General features: G+C 40.6%; 1 protein-coding gene across 1 annotated transcript in view; it reads left to right on the forward strand.

Annotated features, from left to right (window-relative positions):
- Nucleotides 1-447: 447 nt before the first annotated feature.
- The window catches only part of NELL2 (neural EGFL like 2), a 178,952-nt gene continuing 159,261 nt past the window's right edge, over nt 448-20,138 (forward strand). Inside the window, exons 1-2 of the mRNA XM_069955993.1 lie at nt 448-821; nt 1,131-1,259. Coding sequence (XP_069812094.1) covers nt 692-821; nt 1,131-1,259 — 259 coding nt within the window. The 5' untranslated portion in view covers nt 448-691. The remainder of the gene's footprint in view (nt 822-1,130; nt 1,260-20,138) is intronic.

Raw genomic sequence — 20,138 nt, forward strand, 5'->3', positions numbered from 1 at the left:
ATATACCAATGCTGCCGGTACACCCCTAGGAAAATCAATGTGAGTTACAGGCTGGATTCCAGGTTTAGAAACAGAATGAACAGTTCAAAAAGTGACTTGTAAATGATGCAGAATTTCCTTGCAGCCATTCACTGCCTGTGCATATACCCTTGTGAATGAGGGATGTGAGATGCCTCCCTAAATATTTCCAGCAGAATGGCAGTGTGAAATCAGGTATTATACAATGTTTCTCTGCCTTAGGCAAACACAGCTCATCTTAGGGATGCCCAGCTCTACCCATACACTGACATGAGTGCCCACCCCCTGTCAATCATTAGAGGACACAACCTGTAAGCATCCTGCCAGTGTGCAGTGTGCTCTGATCAGCTGCTGCAAGGACCAATTGTTCATAACCTGAGAGAAAAGGGACACATCATCCTGTCCCTGCTCCCCCTCCTCCAAATCCCTGGAGTAGCAATTAGAGTGCCCTGCTTCCTATGGAATAATCCATTGTCTGTAACAGGTTCAGGCTGACACAAGTGCCTGCTGCTTATTGTGCGCTGGTTCTGCTCTGGAGGAAAGTCTGGCTGTGGGTGCAGGGCACTTATTGGGTTAAGCCAGTGTTCCTCCTCTCTGCTGGGTCTGCCTGCTCAGGAATGATGCGAGCTTTGGGGAATCCAAGTTGCTGGCTCATCTGCTGGCTCCCTGTGTTATGTTAGGAGGGAGCATCTTCATTGAGACCACAGACAGAAGACAGAAAGGGATACTATGGACTGATTGCATGCCCAGCACCATGGAGTTTATAGTGGGCATTATCTGCATTATTGTCTGCCTCAAGCCAGGTAAGAGACACATTTTCTCTGCTTCTAGTGTGACAGGGAAGTGTTAGCTAATGGATACATTTCTATATATAGAACAGTAACATAATGTTACAGGGAATGGTGGCTGTAAGGTAGATCCAAGTTTGAACCCCTTGTTAAAGTAGGTCAGTGATAGTGATGTGGGGTGTGTGTGTGTTTTTCCTCTTTCTATAAAAAGCCATTGCTTTTAGCAGGTACTGTGAGGATTACATAGCACTTCTTCTTATACAATATCCAATGTGTATCAGTCACTTTGCTGTGTGATTACTGGCTTTGGCTTTCTTGGGTCAGTTGCAGGATTTGGTGTGGACCCCTCCCTACAGATTGACATCCTAGAGGAGCTCCAGCTGGGGGAGGCCACTCCTGGAGTACAGCAGGTTCAAGGACTTCACAACAGAAGCAAAGCCTTCCTTTTTCAAGGTATTTCCCAATGTATTCTGTATAACTGAACGTACACCTGATACACAATTGGGGCCTCCTTGCCTGTGTTCATTGCTTGGACTGTCCTTTGTCTGTCCCTTCAGCACATACTAATGCAATGCTTTATTAATGATCATTAAGCAGCAGGATCCAGGGACCTCCTCCTTCTCAGGGTTATCTATTCATCCGAGCCATAGGCATGGTGCAATAGAACTTGTGTGCTTCATATACAATGGGTTGCTTAGGCAGGCAATACTTTATTGCTTTAAGGGCTGGAAATGCAACATATGTTCCTACATGAGAATATCATTAAACCTGTGTCCTCAGTGCTGGGTAACTCTTGGAGAATAAAAAGGCTACTGCCTTAAGCAAGAGTGTAGGCTTTAACCATTGCAGTGCCATTCTGAATGTCATATTGCTTCACATAACAGAACCAATAAGATTCTACTGCAATAATAGGCAGGTTCATCAGACCAAAAGGATTTAATTTAATTTGACTGAAATCCTCAAGACTGTTAGAAATATATTTAAAAAATAATAATTTTTATTTATTATCATTTTGTAATTGCAGTTCTGTGAGTGTGACATCTTTTTTTAAATCAAATAATAGTTTGCTGTGTTTTTACAATGAATGTATTGGCTTAGGGTGTATACATACATATAGTTTGTGGATGGTCCAATTTGATAGCATGATAAATATATTAAATGGTTTATCATATGACCAGCTTAACTCATAGTAGTATTTCATCACGTATTAAATTGTCCGGTAATGACAGCTTTATATTCTCCAACAACTGATTTCTACCAACTTTCCAATTAGATGATACGTGATTCTCTGCTGAGCTGTGCTGTACAGATCATCCGCTTTAACTACAAGCTTTTCCCACTCAAGTGTCAGTGCTCTTTTGCAACCGCTCGCTTTTTTACTGATTGATGGCCCCTTAATTAATGTACAGCAGGACTGAGGCTGGCAGATGGTTGATTTGAGTCTAGGGAAGCAATGAATAATAAGGCACACTAGCCTGATCAGGGAGATTAATGCTGCTGGGATCCTGTGACTTATGGTAAAAACAAAATTGGTTTGTGAAAGTTGGATGGCTCTATTTTATGTGCATGAGAGATGGGGTGCTGAGGGAATGCCGCAGCTCCAGCCTGGGGTTTGCTGAAGACTCAAGTTGTGGAATAATAATAATTATAATAAAAATAAATATATATATATATAAATAATTTATCAACCGCCATAAAGATGAAGCAATGGGCATGAACTAAAATGTATGTGTGTTTATATATATATAAGCTTTATTCCATTTCATACTCTACACATTTGTATCCAGAAATAGGTCAATTTTTTGACCTATCAAAATTTTCAGATATTGCTCATCCATACCTGCTTGTACCTGAGGCCTTTTCAAACACTGAAGAAGGAAAATCTATATGTTATATTGTATTTACTGGAATGTACGTGACAAATAATATACATAGGAGATTTACAGTAATAACAAAGCACTTTATCTCTGCAATCCGCTCATCAGCCTGCTGCCTTCTAAGCCATTGCCATTCCCTGCCGCTCCTCCCCAGGTGCTTGAAAAAGCAGGATCCATTCCTGGGAAACTGGGAGAAGTTTCCAAGGACTGGATCCAGCTTTTCCCAGTACCTGGGGAAGAGCAGCAGTCAGTTAAACAACAGCAGGCTTATGAGCGGATTGTGGAGAAAACAAAGCGCTTCACTTTGTTATTACTGTAAATTCACTCCTCATATATATGTGTGTGTGTGTATACATATATATATATATATATATATATATATATATGTCATTGTATGGCTATGTTCACACAATGTTTTTTCAGTTCCGTTTAAAATGACGTCCGTCATTTTGGGTCTAAAATAACAGTCGTCATTTATCAGGCTGGCATGACTGCTGTTGGTTCATTATCCTAGTTTGGGATTATTAATTGGCCTTTGGGTGCGGCCTAATTGAAAAGTCCATTGAATTTAATAGTAAAAATGGAGAAAGAACAGTGACAAAACGGTGACAAAAGAAAATAAAATAAAAAACGTCCGCTGTTTACAAAAGATGCTCATTATTTTGACGTCCGTGGTAAAAACGTCTGTTTTTTAATGCATTGTGTGCATTGGAAGTCCGTCTTCCCATTGACTTCAATGCATTGCATTGCAGTCAGTCAAATCGCGGCAATAACGGACGTCTTTAAAATTGCAAAATCGGACACCTTTTTTATTTTTGATGTTGTGTGAACATAGCCTATGTGTGTAAAATATGTGAATAACACATCTCTATATTGTTTGTTACTGTTTGTAAAGTAGTGATACTGAAATGTTGCATTCGGTATTTATAAGTCACTGTTCAAATTCAGTTTTGTCTCCATCATCTGCTTTTCTAGATTGTTATAGGAATAAAACCCTAGTACAATACTATAGCATTAGTCAATAACCATGCAATTCATTGGATTGGCTTTAAATTAGATTAAAACATGAAGTACTGTATATAGGTTTGCAGCAACTGGTTAAAAAAAAGTACATTTACTGTTACTATCCTGTCTGCCATTGAAGAATTAGCAATGGATGGAAGTTGAATGAATGCATAGTCAGTATAAAATTCCAGCATCACATTCTCAGACATAATTAATTGTCAAATCTAATGCTGCATTTACACGGAACGATTATCGCTCGAATTTTCGCAATTGCGATCGCATTTGAGCGATAATCGTTCCGTGTAAACACAGAAAACGATCAAGCGATGAGCGGAAAATCGTTCATTTTGATCTTTCAACATGTTCTCAAATCGTCGCTCGTCGTTCACTAAAAATTCGCAGATCGCTTTGTGTAAACAGTCTTTTAAAGATTCACCCTATGTAAAAGATGGGCTTAAGCGATTTTTCTCCATCTAAACGCTGATCGTTATAAAAACCAAATCGTTGCTTCAAAATCGTTAATCGTTCGATTGGGCTTATTATCGTTCCGTGTAAACGTAGCATAAGGGTCCATTTACACAGAAAGATTATCTGACAGATTATCTGCCAAAGATTTGAGACCAAAGCCAGAAACAGACTATAAACAGAGATCAGGTCATAAAGGAAAGATTGAGATTTCTCCTCTTTTCAAATCCATTCCTGGCTTTGGCTTCAAATCTTTGGCAGATAATCTGTCAGATAATCTTTCTGTGTAAATGGACCCTAATGCAGTACACTTAAAATTAAAGCATTTCTGGATACTTATATTTAAATAATAGAGCAAAAAGGAGTCTGATTAGTGTACCAAAATTCAATACTACCAAGGCGTAGTTTCCGGTGGCTCTGGCCATTCCCGCCATCTGCACGAGTTTCTCGATCTGCGATTCAGTCTGCTCTTTGCCCTGGATGTGGGTCCAGCACACTGGTATTCTCTCCCCTGGGTGACGTACCCTACATCAGAATCAAATCTGGCCTCGTCTTTGAGGAGAAGGGATATTGCTGAACTGCTGGGGGTGCTGGGCCCGCTTCCAGTGCATAGAGTGGGTCAAATTGCAGAATCTGCGGCAGTTTTAAAAATTGACTGTGCCACCTGCGCCCCCGGAGTCTATGTGCCGGCAACAGCACCAACCATGTAGTATGAAAAAATTTTTCAGTAAGCGAAGTGGTACATTCGCTTAAGTATAATCTACAGTTTTAGTTGCAATTTAGAATTAGGGAGAATGTCAAGTATTCAATGAAAAAATAGGACATCCTCTCCCTATTACTCTAAGTGGTTCAGGGGATAATGACATTGGAAATAAAGTTACTGATTTAAATGGCAGGTGTTATCTGTCATCTGTTGTCAACTGCTGACAATGATAGCTGTTAGTGCAAGGAGACACATGGTACCTTTCATATATTCAGCTGTGCTTCCAGGATGTAGAAAAATGTTTGTGGTCCCTTTTACAAAGGGGGACATTTACTATCATCAGTTTTTTTTACTTAGCTGAATAGGACTAATTTATCAAAATTTTCATGAATTTGTGAAAAGAATATTCTCAGAATATTAGCAAAAAATTGCAGAAAACAATTCACCTATCACTGGCCAGACGTAAGCCTGCACCAGTTCCTGCAACTTTTTAAAAAAAGTCGCAAATGATAAATTTGCGTAATTCCCAGATTAAGCAAATTTTTGGGTGAATACGCAAAACAGGCAGATAAAAAAAAGTTGCATCTATAAAATATTTGCCCATTGAATATTGGTTCATAAATAGAACTTGCGATAAAAAAATAGGTGCAAAGCCCTTGATAATTTTCCCCAAAAAAGTTATAGAGGATTTTCCAAAATCTGGATCTGCTGCAAGTTGGGATGCCTCTTCTCTCCCCCTCCCTGCTTGAATGACACATGCAGTCCCAAGCAGGGTCAGGTATGGTATTGGGGAAAGGATATGTTTACACAATGGAATACACACAGAAGTTTCAAGTGGAGGCATTAACTGTTACATGGGTACTGCACGTTTTTCCCATACTGAGCAATTGACCCATACCGTACATTTTTTTTTTATATCAAAGGTTGGACAAACTTTTGTGAAAAGATGAAAGTGTGGCATGCTTAATTACAAAGGTGTGTTTCCCCTAGCAAAGTATTAGGGGGTTATATAACTTGAATAATGAATAACAAGATTTATAGGTTGGATGTGGACTTACTTTCCTTCAGTTTTCTAGTAGCAGGAAGATTTGAATAGGTTCAGAGCTCCCAGCATCATAATAATACATAACGCCAAGATTTGTGCTCCTTAGCATTCATGATCTATGGAGTGCGTGAATGTGCTCTTAGAAAAGTTGTTAAACTTTTGTCCACTTTTTTTAATATTTTCAGACATTTTGTTTTATATTTTTGGGCTAGAAAATGAGCATAAAGACAACAATGTATATAGTCTATAGCAGTGATTTTCAACCTTTTTTGAGCCGCGGCACACTTTTTATACTTAAAAATTCCCGAGGCACACCAAAATGGCACAAAATGACACTAAAACAGTACATATTATACATATAGTTAATAATATAGATTCTAAATGTTTTAAAACTCACTCAGTGTGAAACCTGGGCCTGTTTTCTTCTCCGACCTGTGCTTCTCTCCACCATACTTCTCCCCCCTGCTTCTCTCCTGTGCTTCTCTCCACCATACTTCTCCCCCCTGCTTCTCTCCTGTGCTTCTCTCCACCATACTTCTCCCCCCTGCTTCTCTCCTGTGCTTCTCTCCACCATACTTCTCCCCCATGCTTCTCTCCTGTGCTTCTCTCCACCCATGCTTCTCTCCTGTGCTTCTCTCCACCATACATCTCTCCCCCCTGCTTCTCTCCACCAAACTTCTCTCCCCCCTGCTTCTCTCCGCTGTTTCTCTCCCCCATCCCCATGTTTCTCTCCCCCCTGCTTCTCTCCCCTGTTTCTTCCCCATCCCCAGGTTTCTCTACCCCATTGTTTTCTCCTGATTCACAGGGGCACCATAGTTTGGGGAACTTTCCCCGCGGCACACCCGACCATGTGTCGGGGCACACTAGTGTGCCACGGCACACTGGTTGAAAATCACTGGTCTATAGCATCTAGAAGCCCCACATGATGTTATAGAGCTGTAGAGCATCAACATATTAACGTATGGCCTTAGATGACAATAGACAGACCCTGCATCAGGGTTCAGATATCCGAACCTGAACATTTTAAAAGGTTCACTCAACACTACCCATATCAACATACAAATAAATGGAATAAAATACAATCCAAAAAAGAAACAGATTAGAAAAACAATATGTTTCAGTAGATGGCTTTAAAGTGACCCTTTCCCCCCCTTTTTGCATTATAACTTCTCTACACAGGTGTAGTTGGTAAATTTAGTAGTTTTCATACCTTATTTTATATCATACGTTGTGGTGCTTGTTCCAGTTAAAGAGGGATGGGGCTTATGGTGCCAATGGGAGGGGCTAAGTGGAGCTGCGGCCGTGAAGCCCTGCGCCGGTAACACAATCCGCAGATGATAAAAGATCACTTTTTACTGGAACAAGCACAATGACGTATGATATAAAATAAGGTATGAAAACCGCTAAATTTACCCTTTACACCTGTGTAGAGAAGTCAGAATGCAAAAAGGGGGTGACAGTGTCACTTTAATTACTAAAGAAAATCTAGACAATACATGACAATCTAGATCATGTACAGTAGGTGGTATTTGCAAATAATGTATATGATATAGAGCCAGAACAAAAATAGACCTCCATTTAACTAAGAGCAGTAGATGCATGTAAGGTATAGAATCCCTCAGACACTCAATTTAACAAATGATTTTATAATGCTTCTCACGCAGAGGCACAACAAGGCTACAAGTTCCAGTAAGCAAAAATTGGCATGCTGCACTTGCTGGCATGCTCATTTGATGGGATCTTGTCTTGGCATTTTGAACAGGGTTTAACTAGTTGGAGATCACTTGTTTCTGAGTGCCTGATATCTTGCTCCCTATGACCATCTAGACCCCTGCCCCTCATAAAATTGTCTCTGAACCTCCCACCCCCTCTCAGCAACAGTAACTCCCCTTACAGTGACAGTAACTAGTAACAGATATCGCCTGTCTTTTCACAATAGAGACGTCCATTATTCTAGGAAGATATGTTACCCAGCCCACAGTGCTCAGCTTTGTCTTTCACCCAGGTGTCAGTATTTACAGGTTCGCTTAGGTTCTCTGTCACTATTTGTCATCTCTCAACCCACTAGCATGTTCCTCAGCAGCTGTACTCAGCTTTACCTCCTGCTTACTCCTGCTTTTCTCTAATATGTCGTGTTAGGCGATGAGCAAACTTGGCAAAAGTTCAGGTTCACATGAATCTGAACAATCAGCATTTCATTCCCATGGCCTGGAGAAGGTGGATGCAGCCCGAGGACTGCCTGGAAAACATGAATACAGCCATAGGAGCAGAAATCTACCCTGCTTTGGAGAAAGTGTTGATTTCTGTCATGACTTGTGCCTGTTTGCAGGAGCAACTCATTATATGCAAAACCATCAATAGATCAAAATAGAGAATTGTCTTATCATTATGGAATCTGGCTTTGGAATTGTCTAATAGGCTTCACACACTAAATAAAAAGAGCAACTCATTAAAGGCTCAATTCTGATTCTCACACAGCTGGCAAACAACCAGAAGAGAAATACTTTGCCAAGCGGACCTACTGCAACCATACAGTATATTACATGGTTAGATTGCCTCTGCAGTAAAAGATCAAGGGGTTGTTGGCTGTGGCATGGCTTTTTTAGTCACTCTTAGGGCCCTATTACATCAACAGATGTCTGACAGATTATCAGACAGATTTTTATAGCCAAAGCCAGGAATGGATTTGAAAAGAGGAAAAACACAGTCATTAGTTTATGACCAGTTCTCTTTTAATAGTCCGTTACTGGCTTTGGCTGCAAAAATCAGATAATCTGTTGGTGTAATATGTCCCTTTTGAGAAGCCATGTTTATGAACACAATGAATATTATCTTGCATGGAATGAGAATTCTATGGGATTCATCAAGTGTTTGAAGACTTGATTGCTTGCCTATACATTTAAGTGATTTAAAGAAGTCTGCCGTCAGTGTTTCTATTTAAGGGTGCCTTCACACCTAGCGGCTCACAGCGTAAATTACGCTGCGAGTCGTCTAGGTCCTGGCAGATCACTTTCACTACATACATGTACTATGTATGTAATTCTGCAGGCCCCTTAACCCCTTCAGCTGCCACCTGCCTCCCGCTTCCACTCCACTGTATACATTACCTCTTCTCGCTGCACGGGGTCCCGGCGTACTGCTCTCCTGCCCGGCCAATCAGTGTGTTGCCCTGCCGCAGCCACTGATTGGCCGGGCGGGAGAGCCGTACGCCGGGACCTTGTTCAGCGAGGACAGGTAATGTATACAGAGCGGGAGGCGGGCGGAAGCTGAAGTGGTTAAGGGGCCGGCAGAATTACATACATGCAGTGGTCGCTCAGACCGCTGTGTGTATGTAGTGACAGTGATCTGCCAGGACCTAGACGACTCGCAGCGCAATTTACGCTGCGAGTCGCTAGGTGTGAAGGCACCCTAAAGGGGTTTTTCTCATAAGAGCAAATAATTGCATTGTGATCCTTAGATCTAAAGGGGTTTTCTGGGGAAAATTTATTGATGGCCTATGCACAGGACCCCCTGCACCCCTGTTGGTCAACTGATCTTCACAGTCTTTATGTCAGGCTATATAAACATTTTATGGAACTGGAAGCACTTGGCTCTGTACTTTGTGTAGTGGCAGCACCAGACTACTGCAAAGCGGCTCCCATTCACTTCTATGTAAAAACCCAGTGCCACAACTATGTAGTGTATAAGCCAACTGCTTCCAGTTCTGTATACATTGTTTACATCTTGGCACAATGGCTGTGCAGAACAGCAGGAGTGCCATGTGTTGGCACCAAGATGATCACCTATCGATGTGGTTTCATTTTAAGTTTATTTTCCTTAAAAAAAAAAAAAAATCCTTTAAGCACTGTAGTTCTTACACAGTGATACTCCTGACCACCTGTTGAACAGGGAACTACAACACAGCTCTATTTCTTTGAATTGAGCCCAGTTGTAGTTCCCTGCTCTGCATGTGTCTAGAAGAAATGCCACAGAGACCTTCATCTCTTCACTTTCAGGTCAGTGGAGTTCCCATAGGTGCCCTCCGTCACAAATGATACAACATATCCTCACAAAATTTAATACCATTCTTAAATGGTTCCAAAATGATTTGAATAGTGCTGGATAATAATGGACTGGGTTGATATGACAGATCAACGCCATATGTTTATGAACACTTTATTGATAGTGGAGATTTCATGAGCAAATACATTTTTGCTGATCCTGGGTGCGGACACAATGGAGGGTTAGACTTGTTAGCAGTGTTCAGATACAGTATTCTTGGTTCTAACAATAGCACATATCTAGAAGGAAATTGGATTTGTATCTTATATTGCTGATTTGGTTCATTAAAAGCTTGGGAAGCAGCCAGTTCTTGATTTCTTAAAGCAGGGATATATTTCTTTCATTTTGAGCCCTGGTGCAGTGCTATTATACAGTATAATGTAACAGAAATACTGTGCAACATCCATTAGTCACATACATCAAAGCTGTGCAATATACCCCTGTATAAAATGTATTGATTGAGTCTGCTCATACATTTGTCTTAGCATAGAATACTAACCAGTTGCATTTTCCTATATGAAGGCAACCATGTCTTAAAAGTGTTTTGTAGCTCACAATTAATTAATATTGTGGTACTGTACTTAATCATATTTTCAAGCTAACATCCATTTTTTTTTTTTTTTTACCGATTGGTCCAGCTTTGCCATGGTGGCATGGCCATTTCTGTGATGAAGCCAAAAGAGGATATTGCTCTGGTGGCAGATTTTTAGGGGCGGCATGTTTTATGGACTGGCCATAAATTGTGCTGTCTGCTAAACACCACTGACTTCATTTACAGCATTACCTGCAAATGATATCTGGACATAGAATACAACAAAGTCAGGAATGCAAATACTTTTCAGGTATTGTTATATGCTTCAGACATCAGTGCACTACAAGTTATCACTACCCCTTTAAATGGAGCACAAGGTGTAATGGTAGTATGACCATGAATAAGATAACCATGAGTAGTCACAATGCATTAACTCTTGTATATGTCAGGGGCTTTAATTTTCGGTCAAGCAATAAAGAAATTATCTACACACTCATGGAATTGGAAACTTTTTCTGTCTTGACCTCACCAAAGATAAAAGGTCATGCTTGACCAGGGTGATTTATGGTGGAGCTGGATTGGGGGTGGGGTGGGAGTGATGGGACGGTGTGGCCACTGGGGGGGCCATTTCAGGTTTCGCAGAAAGAAGAAACCTAGAATCAGCCTTACATGGTAGTTAAAGGGGTATCCTGTGAAATGTAAAAAAAAAAAAAAAAAGCTCACTAGTTACTACAGCTCTGCCCTCCTGTCTTCTTACACTTACATGTACAGAAAGTAATCCCTCACACAATTCCAGCTATATTACTACTGTAACTAGAACTATGTGATCTCATTTTCCTATTTTTCTTCTTTACAATGCTTATTCTTACAATGCAATTATTAAATAGGTGTGCCTGATCTACTTCCTTCATGCACTTGTGTAAACTTTTATACATAAAGAGAGAAAACTAGTGCTGCACGTAAATTTATTTAACATTTTTGTGTAGACTTGTTCCCTCATTGTACGTATAAAATAAAATTTGTATGATAAAAGTAGTGTAGTAAATGACTGTGAAGCAGTTATTTGGTCTGTGCAGCTTTATTAGTCTTAGGGTACGTTCACACTTACCGGATCCGCAGTTGATTTTCTGCTGCGGATCCGCAGCAGATTTCATTTAAATAACTGAACACAGCATCAAATCTGCTCCATCAAATCTGCTGCGGATCTGCTGCAGATCCTGTAGGTGTGAACGCACCCTTAAGGGCCTATTACATGAGCTGATTATTGGCCAGGAGTGTTGCTAGAAACACTTGTTCAGCTAATTATTGTCCTATGGTAAAGTGAGAGTGATCAACTGAGGAGTGGGAAGCTGATCTTGGCCAATAGCAGCTTTAGAGCAGGCTTTAAAATATATCGCTATTGTCCGCACATCTTCCTGTGTAAACAGGTTTCATGGACATTTATATATCAGGCATTATTGCAAAATAACGGCTGTTATTTGGCCACAAAATGACGGCCATCCAAAAATACGTTCGTCAAATGGACAAAAACAGACATTCTGTGGTTGTGGTCTTAGGCTGCTAAAAGGCAGCAGGAGAACTCTATGGTGATCTAACTTCCCTTAAATAGAATGTTGAGCCTTCTGGGTATTGTTGCTATAATATTGATGCTAAACTTTAGCCATGTTATGATGGTTTGTAGGTTGGATTTGCCACTGTTGTACATTTATGATAGGTGTAAAATACCTACATTAATCACAGCCTTGTTAAATTTGAAGTCATTAAAGGAAAGGAATCAATGTAAAATCAAATCAAGGTGGCTAGTAGAATAATTGGAATCAAAGGGGCTAGTAGACCAGGTCTATTCCATCCTAAGCAGTCGTGGGGTCATTGGTTCACCAATCCCACTTTACATGTCATTTATGCCTATTTGATCCTGTTATTCAACTTTCATCCCCCTGTTTGATAGGTGTCTGTCAATGTTTAAATCTCCTAGCCTTGAACATACAGTATATGGTAGAAACAGAGTAATATTCTGTCTATGACTCCTTGTTACAGCTACAAGGCTGTAGATTTGATAAAGGAGGCTTTTCTTTCCTAACATCCATTATCCATTTACAAAAAAACACTTTAAAGTTCTATGAATATTATTTAGTATGTTTGCTTTACTTTATCTGCATGTTGAGTGTTCGTCGTTGTTGTTGTTGTTATTAATTATTTCTTATTTATTTGTCTGCTTTAGAATTTCATCAAATACAGTGTTACCTTGGTTCTTGAACCTAATTGGTTTTGGAAGGCAGTTTGAGAACTAAGCAGTGTCTTTCCATAGGAAATAATGTAAATGTGTTTAATTGGTTCCATCGCCCACCAATAATTACCTACTGTATCATTTATTATATTGAAAACTGCCCAGTTTAATGAATGCAGTACAATACACTACAGAAAAGCACTATACTGTACAGTACATTTATTATGTTGAAAAGTGCCCAGTTTAATCAATGGTGTACAGAACACCACTATACTGTACAGTACATTGTAAACAAGAAATATTCAACAAAACCAGCAATTATAGTTCAGTAGTCACTAACTCCTCACTCATCCTTTAATGTGTAGTGCCTCCCAGCACTGTAAAGTATGGGAGAAAGTGGTGCACTGACTGTACTACTACTGTACCGTTTATGCACTTTATCAATATTGTACAGTATTGGATGGGAGGTGGCGGTGCACTGACTGTACTACTAATGTACTGTATATGCAGTCCAACAATCTTATACAGTACAGGATGGGAGGTGGTGGTGCACTGCCTGTACTACTACTGTACTGTACAGTCATGGCCAAAAGTTTTGAGAATAATACAAATATTAATTTTTACAAAGTCTACTGCTTTAGTTTTTAAAATGGCAATTTGCATATACTCCAGAATGTTATAAAGAGTGATCAGCTTAACAGCAATTACTTGCAAAGTCAATATTTGCCTAGAAAATGAACTTTATCCCCCAAAACACATTTCAACATCATTGCAGCCCTGCCTTAAAAGGACCAGCTAACATCGTTTCAGTGATTGCTCCATTAACTCAGGTGTGGGTGTTGATGAGGACAGGGCTGGAAATCAATCTGTCATGATTAGGTAAGAATGACACCACTGGACACTTTAAAAGGATGCTGGTGCTTGGCATCACTGTTCCTCTTCTGTTAACCATGGTTATCTCTAAAGAAACACGTGCAGTCATCATTGCACTGCACAAAAATGACCTAACAGGGACGAGTATTGCAGCTAGAAAGATTGCTGCTCAGTCAACAATCTATCGCATCATCAAGAACTTCAAGGAGAGAGGTTCCATTGTTGACAAAAAGGCTCTAGGGCGCCCAAAAATGACCAACAAACGCCAGGACCGTCTCTTAAAAGTGTTTCAGCTGCGGGTTCGGGCTACCAGCAGTGCAGAGCTTGCTCAGGAATGGCAGCAGGCAGGTGTGAGTGCATCTGCATGCACTGTGAGGCGGAGACTCTTGGAGCAAGGCCTGGTCTCAAGAAGGACAACAAAGAAGCCACTTCTCTCCAGAAAAAACATCAGGGACAGACTGATATTCTGCAAAAGGTACAGGGAGTGGACTGCTGAGGACTGGGGTTAAGTCATTTTCTCAGATGAATCCCCTTTCCGATTGTTGGGACATCTAGAACAGCTTATTCGGAGAAGACGAGGTGAGCGCTACCACCAGTCTTGTCTCATGCCAACTGTAAAGCATCCTGAAACCATTCATGTGTGGGGTTGCTTCTCAGCCAAGGGAATCAGCACTCTCACAGTCTTGCCTAAAAACACAGCCATGAATAAAGAATGGTACCAGAATGTCCTCCAAGAGCAACTTCTCCCAGCCGTCCAAGAGCAGTTTGGTGATCAAAAATGCCTTTTCCAGCATGATGGAGCACCTTGCCATAAAGCAAAGGTGATAACTAAATGGCTCAGGGAACAAAACATAGAGATTTTGGGTCCATGGCCTGGAAACTCCCCAGATCTTAATCCCATTGAGAACTTTTGGTCAATCATCAAGAGACAAGTGGACAAACAAAAACCAACAAATTCTGGCAAAATGCAAGCATTGATTGTGCAAGAATGGACTGCTATCAGTCAGGAATTGGTCCAGAAGTTGATTGAGAGCATGCAGGGAGAATTGCAGAGGTCCGGAAGAAGAAGGATCAACACTGCAAATATTGACTTGCTGCATTAACTCATTCTAACTGTCAATTAAGGATGGTCCGAACCTGCCGAGGTTCGGGTTCGTACGAACCCGAACGCTCGGCATCAGATTCCCGCTGTCTGGCCACTCCGTGCAGCGGGTGAATACGGTGGGAGGACCGCCTGGAAAACTGGGATACAGCCTATGGCTATGGCTGTATCCCAGTTTTCCAGGCTGTCCTCCCGCTGTATCCACCCTCTCCACGGAGCGGGCAGACAGCGGGAATCATTGCCGAGAGTTCAGGTTCGTACGAACCCGAACCTCGGCAGGTTCGGACCATCAGTACTGTCAATATAAGGTTTTGTTACTCATAATATGATTGCAATTATATTTCTGTATGTGATAAAAATATCTGACAAACACACATAAAACCAGAGGGCAGCAGATCATGTGAAAATATAATATTTGTGTCATTCTCAAAACCTTTGGCCATGACTGTATATGCACTCCAGCAGTCTTATAAGGTGCTGTACTGTATGTAAAGCCTCACTAGTGCTAAACTGACCTGGTACAACCCACTATCCATGCTCACAAAAACGTTTAGATACTGAGCAAAGTTTAAACTCCTCTGAACATTACTTCCCGGTAAATTCTCATTCAAATACCTCTGTATTACTGTACTTCAAAATTGAGAGCCCGAATAGTGTTTGAGAATTATGCAAGAGTTAAAGAACCAAAGCAAACTTTCCTTGAAAATACAGTTTGAGTTCCGAGCAGCTTGAGAACCAAGATACCACTGTACACTACAACAATATCCTTTTTTAACGTGCATGTCATTATTACATGGTCTTTGCAGTAGTAGGTGTTGTTATATTGTAAAAGAGCTTGGATGCTGACCCCCCAAAATTAATTAATAAATAAAACCTGAGATTATACCCTAGACCTTGGTTGCATTGGCTTTCATTTATCATGTTTTAATTTAGCATTGTTTAACTAAACGGATTTTGGTTAAAGAAACACTTAATAAAGAAAATACATAAAACTTTTTTTTTTTTTTAAAGGACAGGCATACCCTTCCTTAATCTCGTTCTTTCCTTCATTGCTATTTTTATAATTTTACAATTAAAACAGGGAATTAAAGGAAAAATTGACAGTTGATAAATAGTAACCAATAAATAATTTTAAATCAGTAGAGGAGATGATATACTGCTATACTATCTTTGCAATTTTTTTTGCCCATTTTCTATATGAAATAATGTAAAAACATTCAGCCACTAGATATCTCACTGGGAAACTACAGTTGAGGCTCCATCACTAGTGCCATTTTTGGTCTTTAGTAACAGCTTAGGCTAGGTTTACACTCCCTTTTTTTAATCAGTTTTTTGCAAAAAGCGGATGAAAAACAGATGAAAAAAACCAATGCATTTGTGTGCATCCGTTTTTCCATTGACTTCCATTGTAAAAAAAACCCCGGATCAAAACGGATCTGTTTTTTTTAACGGACACAAAAGTAGCGTCAGGTACGTTTTTATGTCCGTCTAAAAAACGGATCCGTTTTGATCCGTTTTTTTTTACAATGGAAGTCGATGGAAAAACAGATCAAAAGGGATGCACACACATGCATCCGTTTTTTTTTCCATTCGTTTTTTGCAAAAAACGGGTGAAAAAAACTGATTGCAAAAACGCGGTGTGAATCCAGCCTTAAAAAAAATAAAATAAAATGGGGCAATAAATGGACAGATGGAGCAGCAAAATTAAAATGGACAGCATACACAATGCAAGCATTAACTATATATTTGCTGCTTTATAAAAAAAATAAAATTGTATGTCATGAGAGGTACACTATAAGCGGCGCTCTGCAGTGACATCACTCCAGTCCCTCATCACTGCAAATCTCTAAGGGGCTGTCAGACCTTGTATTACCTTTACTTTCTCACCCTAAAAATGATACAAATTAGGAGAAGATGAACGCTATAACCATAATATAACAGGTCCACTGAGCTATTAAACCATTGTACCATTTATTTAGTACCAGTTAAAACAGAATACAATAAAATAGCTTTCTCCCATCCCCTTATCATTGACTGAAGGCCATTGTATATCTGCCAAATTTCTAGTTTGTTCTAATAGCTCATTGAGCTCCTCACTAAACATTCCTGCCCTTTATAGTACAGTATGACCGGTCCATTTTACACTGTTTATTGTTCTTAAAGGTGCAATGTAAAATGGTTTTTCTGGGAGTGGTCTGTGGTTTTCAATAACATACACGATGTGTATAAGAGTAGGTGCTATAAAACCAGCAGTGATGTCACACCAGTAGAAAAGGAAAATTGCCATTTTGGCACATAATAGTTTGAAATACAGTATACATTTTTAATGTGAAAGGTTTGCTATGAGAGTCACAGTGGACTTGCAGCATCACCACAATCTATGGCACTCTAAGGTAAATGCTAGTGCAGCAATTCAATCATTGTGATACCCCAGCACTAAGCATGCTGAGCTTACATCCTGATGAGCTGACATCCATCACTCTGCTCAAGGCTGCGTATTCTAGGCAGGGAAAAACACTGCAAACAATGTCAATGAAACATTAAGAATGTCCTCTGCATACATGGTTGATTAATTGGTGTCCCAGTTATCTCAGTAAATACCCAGTCTTAATGGTTTATATTTTATTTTTATTAAGCAAAGCCTTGACCAAAAACATCATAGAAAAAGAGACTTTCCACAATATCTTTAAAAAGTATCTCTTTTATCATCTGGAAACACAAAATCAATTACAGCATTTGCATTGTTCTTTAGGAAGTGTAGATAGTGTAGATTGCTGTACTGTTGGTAATACATTGCTGAAGGCTTACATCAAATTATGCATTGGTACCAAATAGTTTGTTTAATTTTTTTTTTTAACTCTATTCAGTAAATGTACGTTTTATGGCAAACAGCCACAGCGTCAGTGTGTAACCTTTATGTATAAAATTTTGTGATTCTTAAAGGGGTTTTCCACTTGCAGTTGCCTGGTTGCCCACTGATCGACGCTCTGTGCCATTCTCACTTCCTGGTTTGGGAGGGTGGGATATTCTAAGTTGATTGGCAGTTCAGGCCTGCAGTGCCCTGATCATGTCTGTGTTGCTGGCATGGTTATATAAACTTGCGTGGGAAGTGTTACTGCAGCCGTGCCTCATCTTGGCGCCAGTCCAGGGCATAATAACAACAAGAAATGGTAAGTCCTGTTGTGACAACTCAATGTTCTTTCTGTCACATCTGCTCTTATATTATAGACTCTGTCGTATTCGGCACAGGAGCTCAGTGCACATGTTAGGGTGCACATGCTCATGTTCTAACCATCCTCTATAGTAAATGAGCTGGCGCACACTGCAGCTACCTCTCAGCAGTAGAGATGAGCAATGGGTGATCTCTGAAATGGTCCAAAATAGGTAATAAAAGTATATAACAAAAAGACATATGGCTAGATGGATCTTTAGAGATGGGGATATTAATATCATAATTGATTAATATATTTAGTTGCCACTATAAAAGTAGAACACTGCTGAAAGAATCAACCTTTTTAGCCCAAGTACCCCAAGTAACCGGATATTCCAACTGAGTGCCTCCAAGGAGGCAATCAGTTATAAATGTTGACTAAATTGGCAAAGCTGATATTGCAGGCACAGGCTCTGTTTGAAGGGGCTATCGAGGATTAGAATAAATATAGCTGTCTTCTTCCGGAAACAGCGCCACCTTTGTACTCAGTTTGTGTGTGATACTACAGATCAGTTCCTTTAAAGTGAATTGATAATACCAATGCCCCCAGATTCTATGCCCCTCTTTAGCCAGTAACAATACCCTATGTGGCCAGGTATTCTCCCTGTAGTTATATATACCCCCTGTAGCCAGGTTTGTCTTCTGTAGCCAGATATGTCCCCTGTAGCCAGATATAATGCCTCTTTTAGCTAGGTATGACCCTGTCCCCAAATATGCTCAGTGTCACCAGTTATAATGACCCATTAGTCAGGTTTAATCTCTGTTGCCAGATATGACCCCTGTAGCTAGCTATAATGCCCATGTAGCCAGGTATGCACCCTCTATCCAGCTATGTCCCATGTAGCCAGTAATAATGCCTCATGTAGCCAGGTATTTCCCCTGCACCGAGACAGCCCTCCTGTAGCCAGATACACCTCAAGTAGCCATGTACACCCAAGTAGCTAGGAATACCCTATTTATCCAGTATTCATTTCCCTGTAGCCAAGTATAATCAATGTAGCCAGGTATGCTCCATGTAGTTAGTAATAATGCCTAGCCAGGTATGCCCCCTATAGCCAGGCATGCCCCATGTAGCTAGTAATAATGACCATGTAGTCAGGTGTGTGTGTGTCCCTGTAGCCAGATATGACCAATCTAACTAGTAATAGTGCCTATATAGCCAAATATGCCCCTGTAGCCAGCTATGCCACATGTAGCTAGTAATATTACTTTTGTAGCCAGATATTCCTTCTGTAACCTGATACACCCCTTGTATCCAGTAGCAACGTCCCTTTATTTTGGTATGCCCCTGTAACCAGGTATATCCCATGTAAATAGTTGTACCCCCTGTAGCAAGAGTTACTACATGTTGTCAGATATGCACTATATAGCCAGCTATGCTCCCTTATGCTCTGCCTATGCCAGATTCTATGAGAAAATCACTGATCTAACAGGACAGAGGTAGGAACAACTCCTCTGCCTGTCAGGGAATGTGATCAGGACCCTCTTAGTCACACTGCGGGGGTCCCGATCAGTCAGTGACAGGTACTTCTCCTGTCCTTCACCTCCTTAAAATGCGGTGAGTGGCTATAGATTGTGGTGTTAAAGCGATTCTGTACCCACAATCTGTCCCCCCAAACCACTTATACCTTCGAAAAGCTGCTTTTAATCCAAGATCTGTCCTGGGGGCCGTTCGGCAGGTGATGCAGTTATTGTCCTAAAAAGCAACTTTTAAACTTGCAGCTCTGTGCCAAACTGCCGTGGCCTAGAGTATCTGTGCCCTAGCTTTGCAGCACCCCTCCATCCCTCCTTCCCACCCTCTTCATCATTAGGAATGACACTGGAAGGATATTTCCTATTCCTCTGAAGTGAACACTGTACAAGTGCCTTAACGATCCAGCCCATGTGCCGTGTTCTCACAGGTGATGAATAGTAGAAAATCTGCCTGGAGCATTCCTAATGATGAGGAGGGTGGGGATGAGGGACAGAGAGGTTGTGCCAGCCTAATGCATAGTCACTTTAGGCCATGCCAGTTTTGCACGGGGCTGCATGTTTTTTTTTTTTAGGACAGTAACTGCATCACCTGCCGAAAGAACCCCAGGACAGATCTTGGATTAAAAGCAGCTATCCAAAGGTACAAGCGGTTAGGGGGAGTCAGATTTTGGGTACAGAGTCTCTTTCAAGTCAGTAATTGCAGGCAGCTGCGTTATGGCTGTCTGTCATTATGCCTGACTCATAATGTGTGCGGGGCTAATCACACTGAAGCAACCCT

Source organism: Dendropsophus ebraccatus, chromosome 1, assembly GCF_027789765.1.
Source record: "Dendropsophus ebraccatus isolate aDenEbr1 chromosome 1, aDenEbr1.pat, whole genome shotgun sequence".
NCBI classification, from domain to species: Eukaryota; Metazoa; Chordata; class Amphibia; order Anura; family Hylidae; genus Dendropsophus; species Dendropsophus ebraccatus.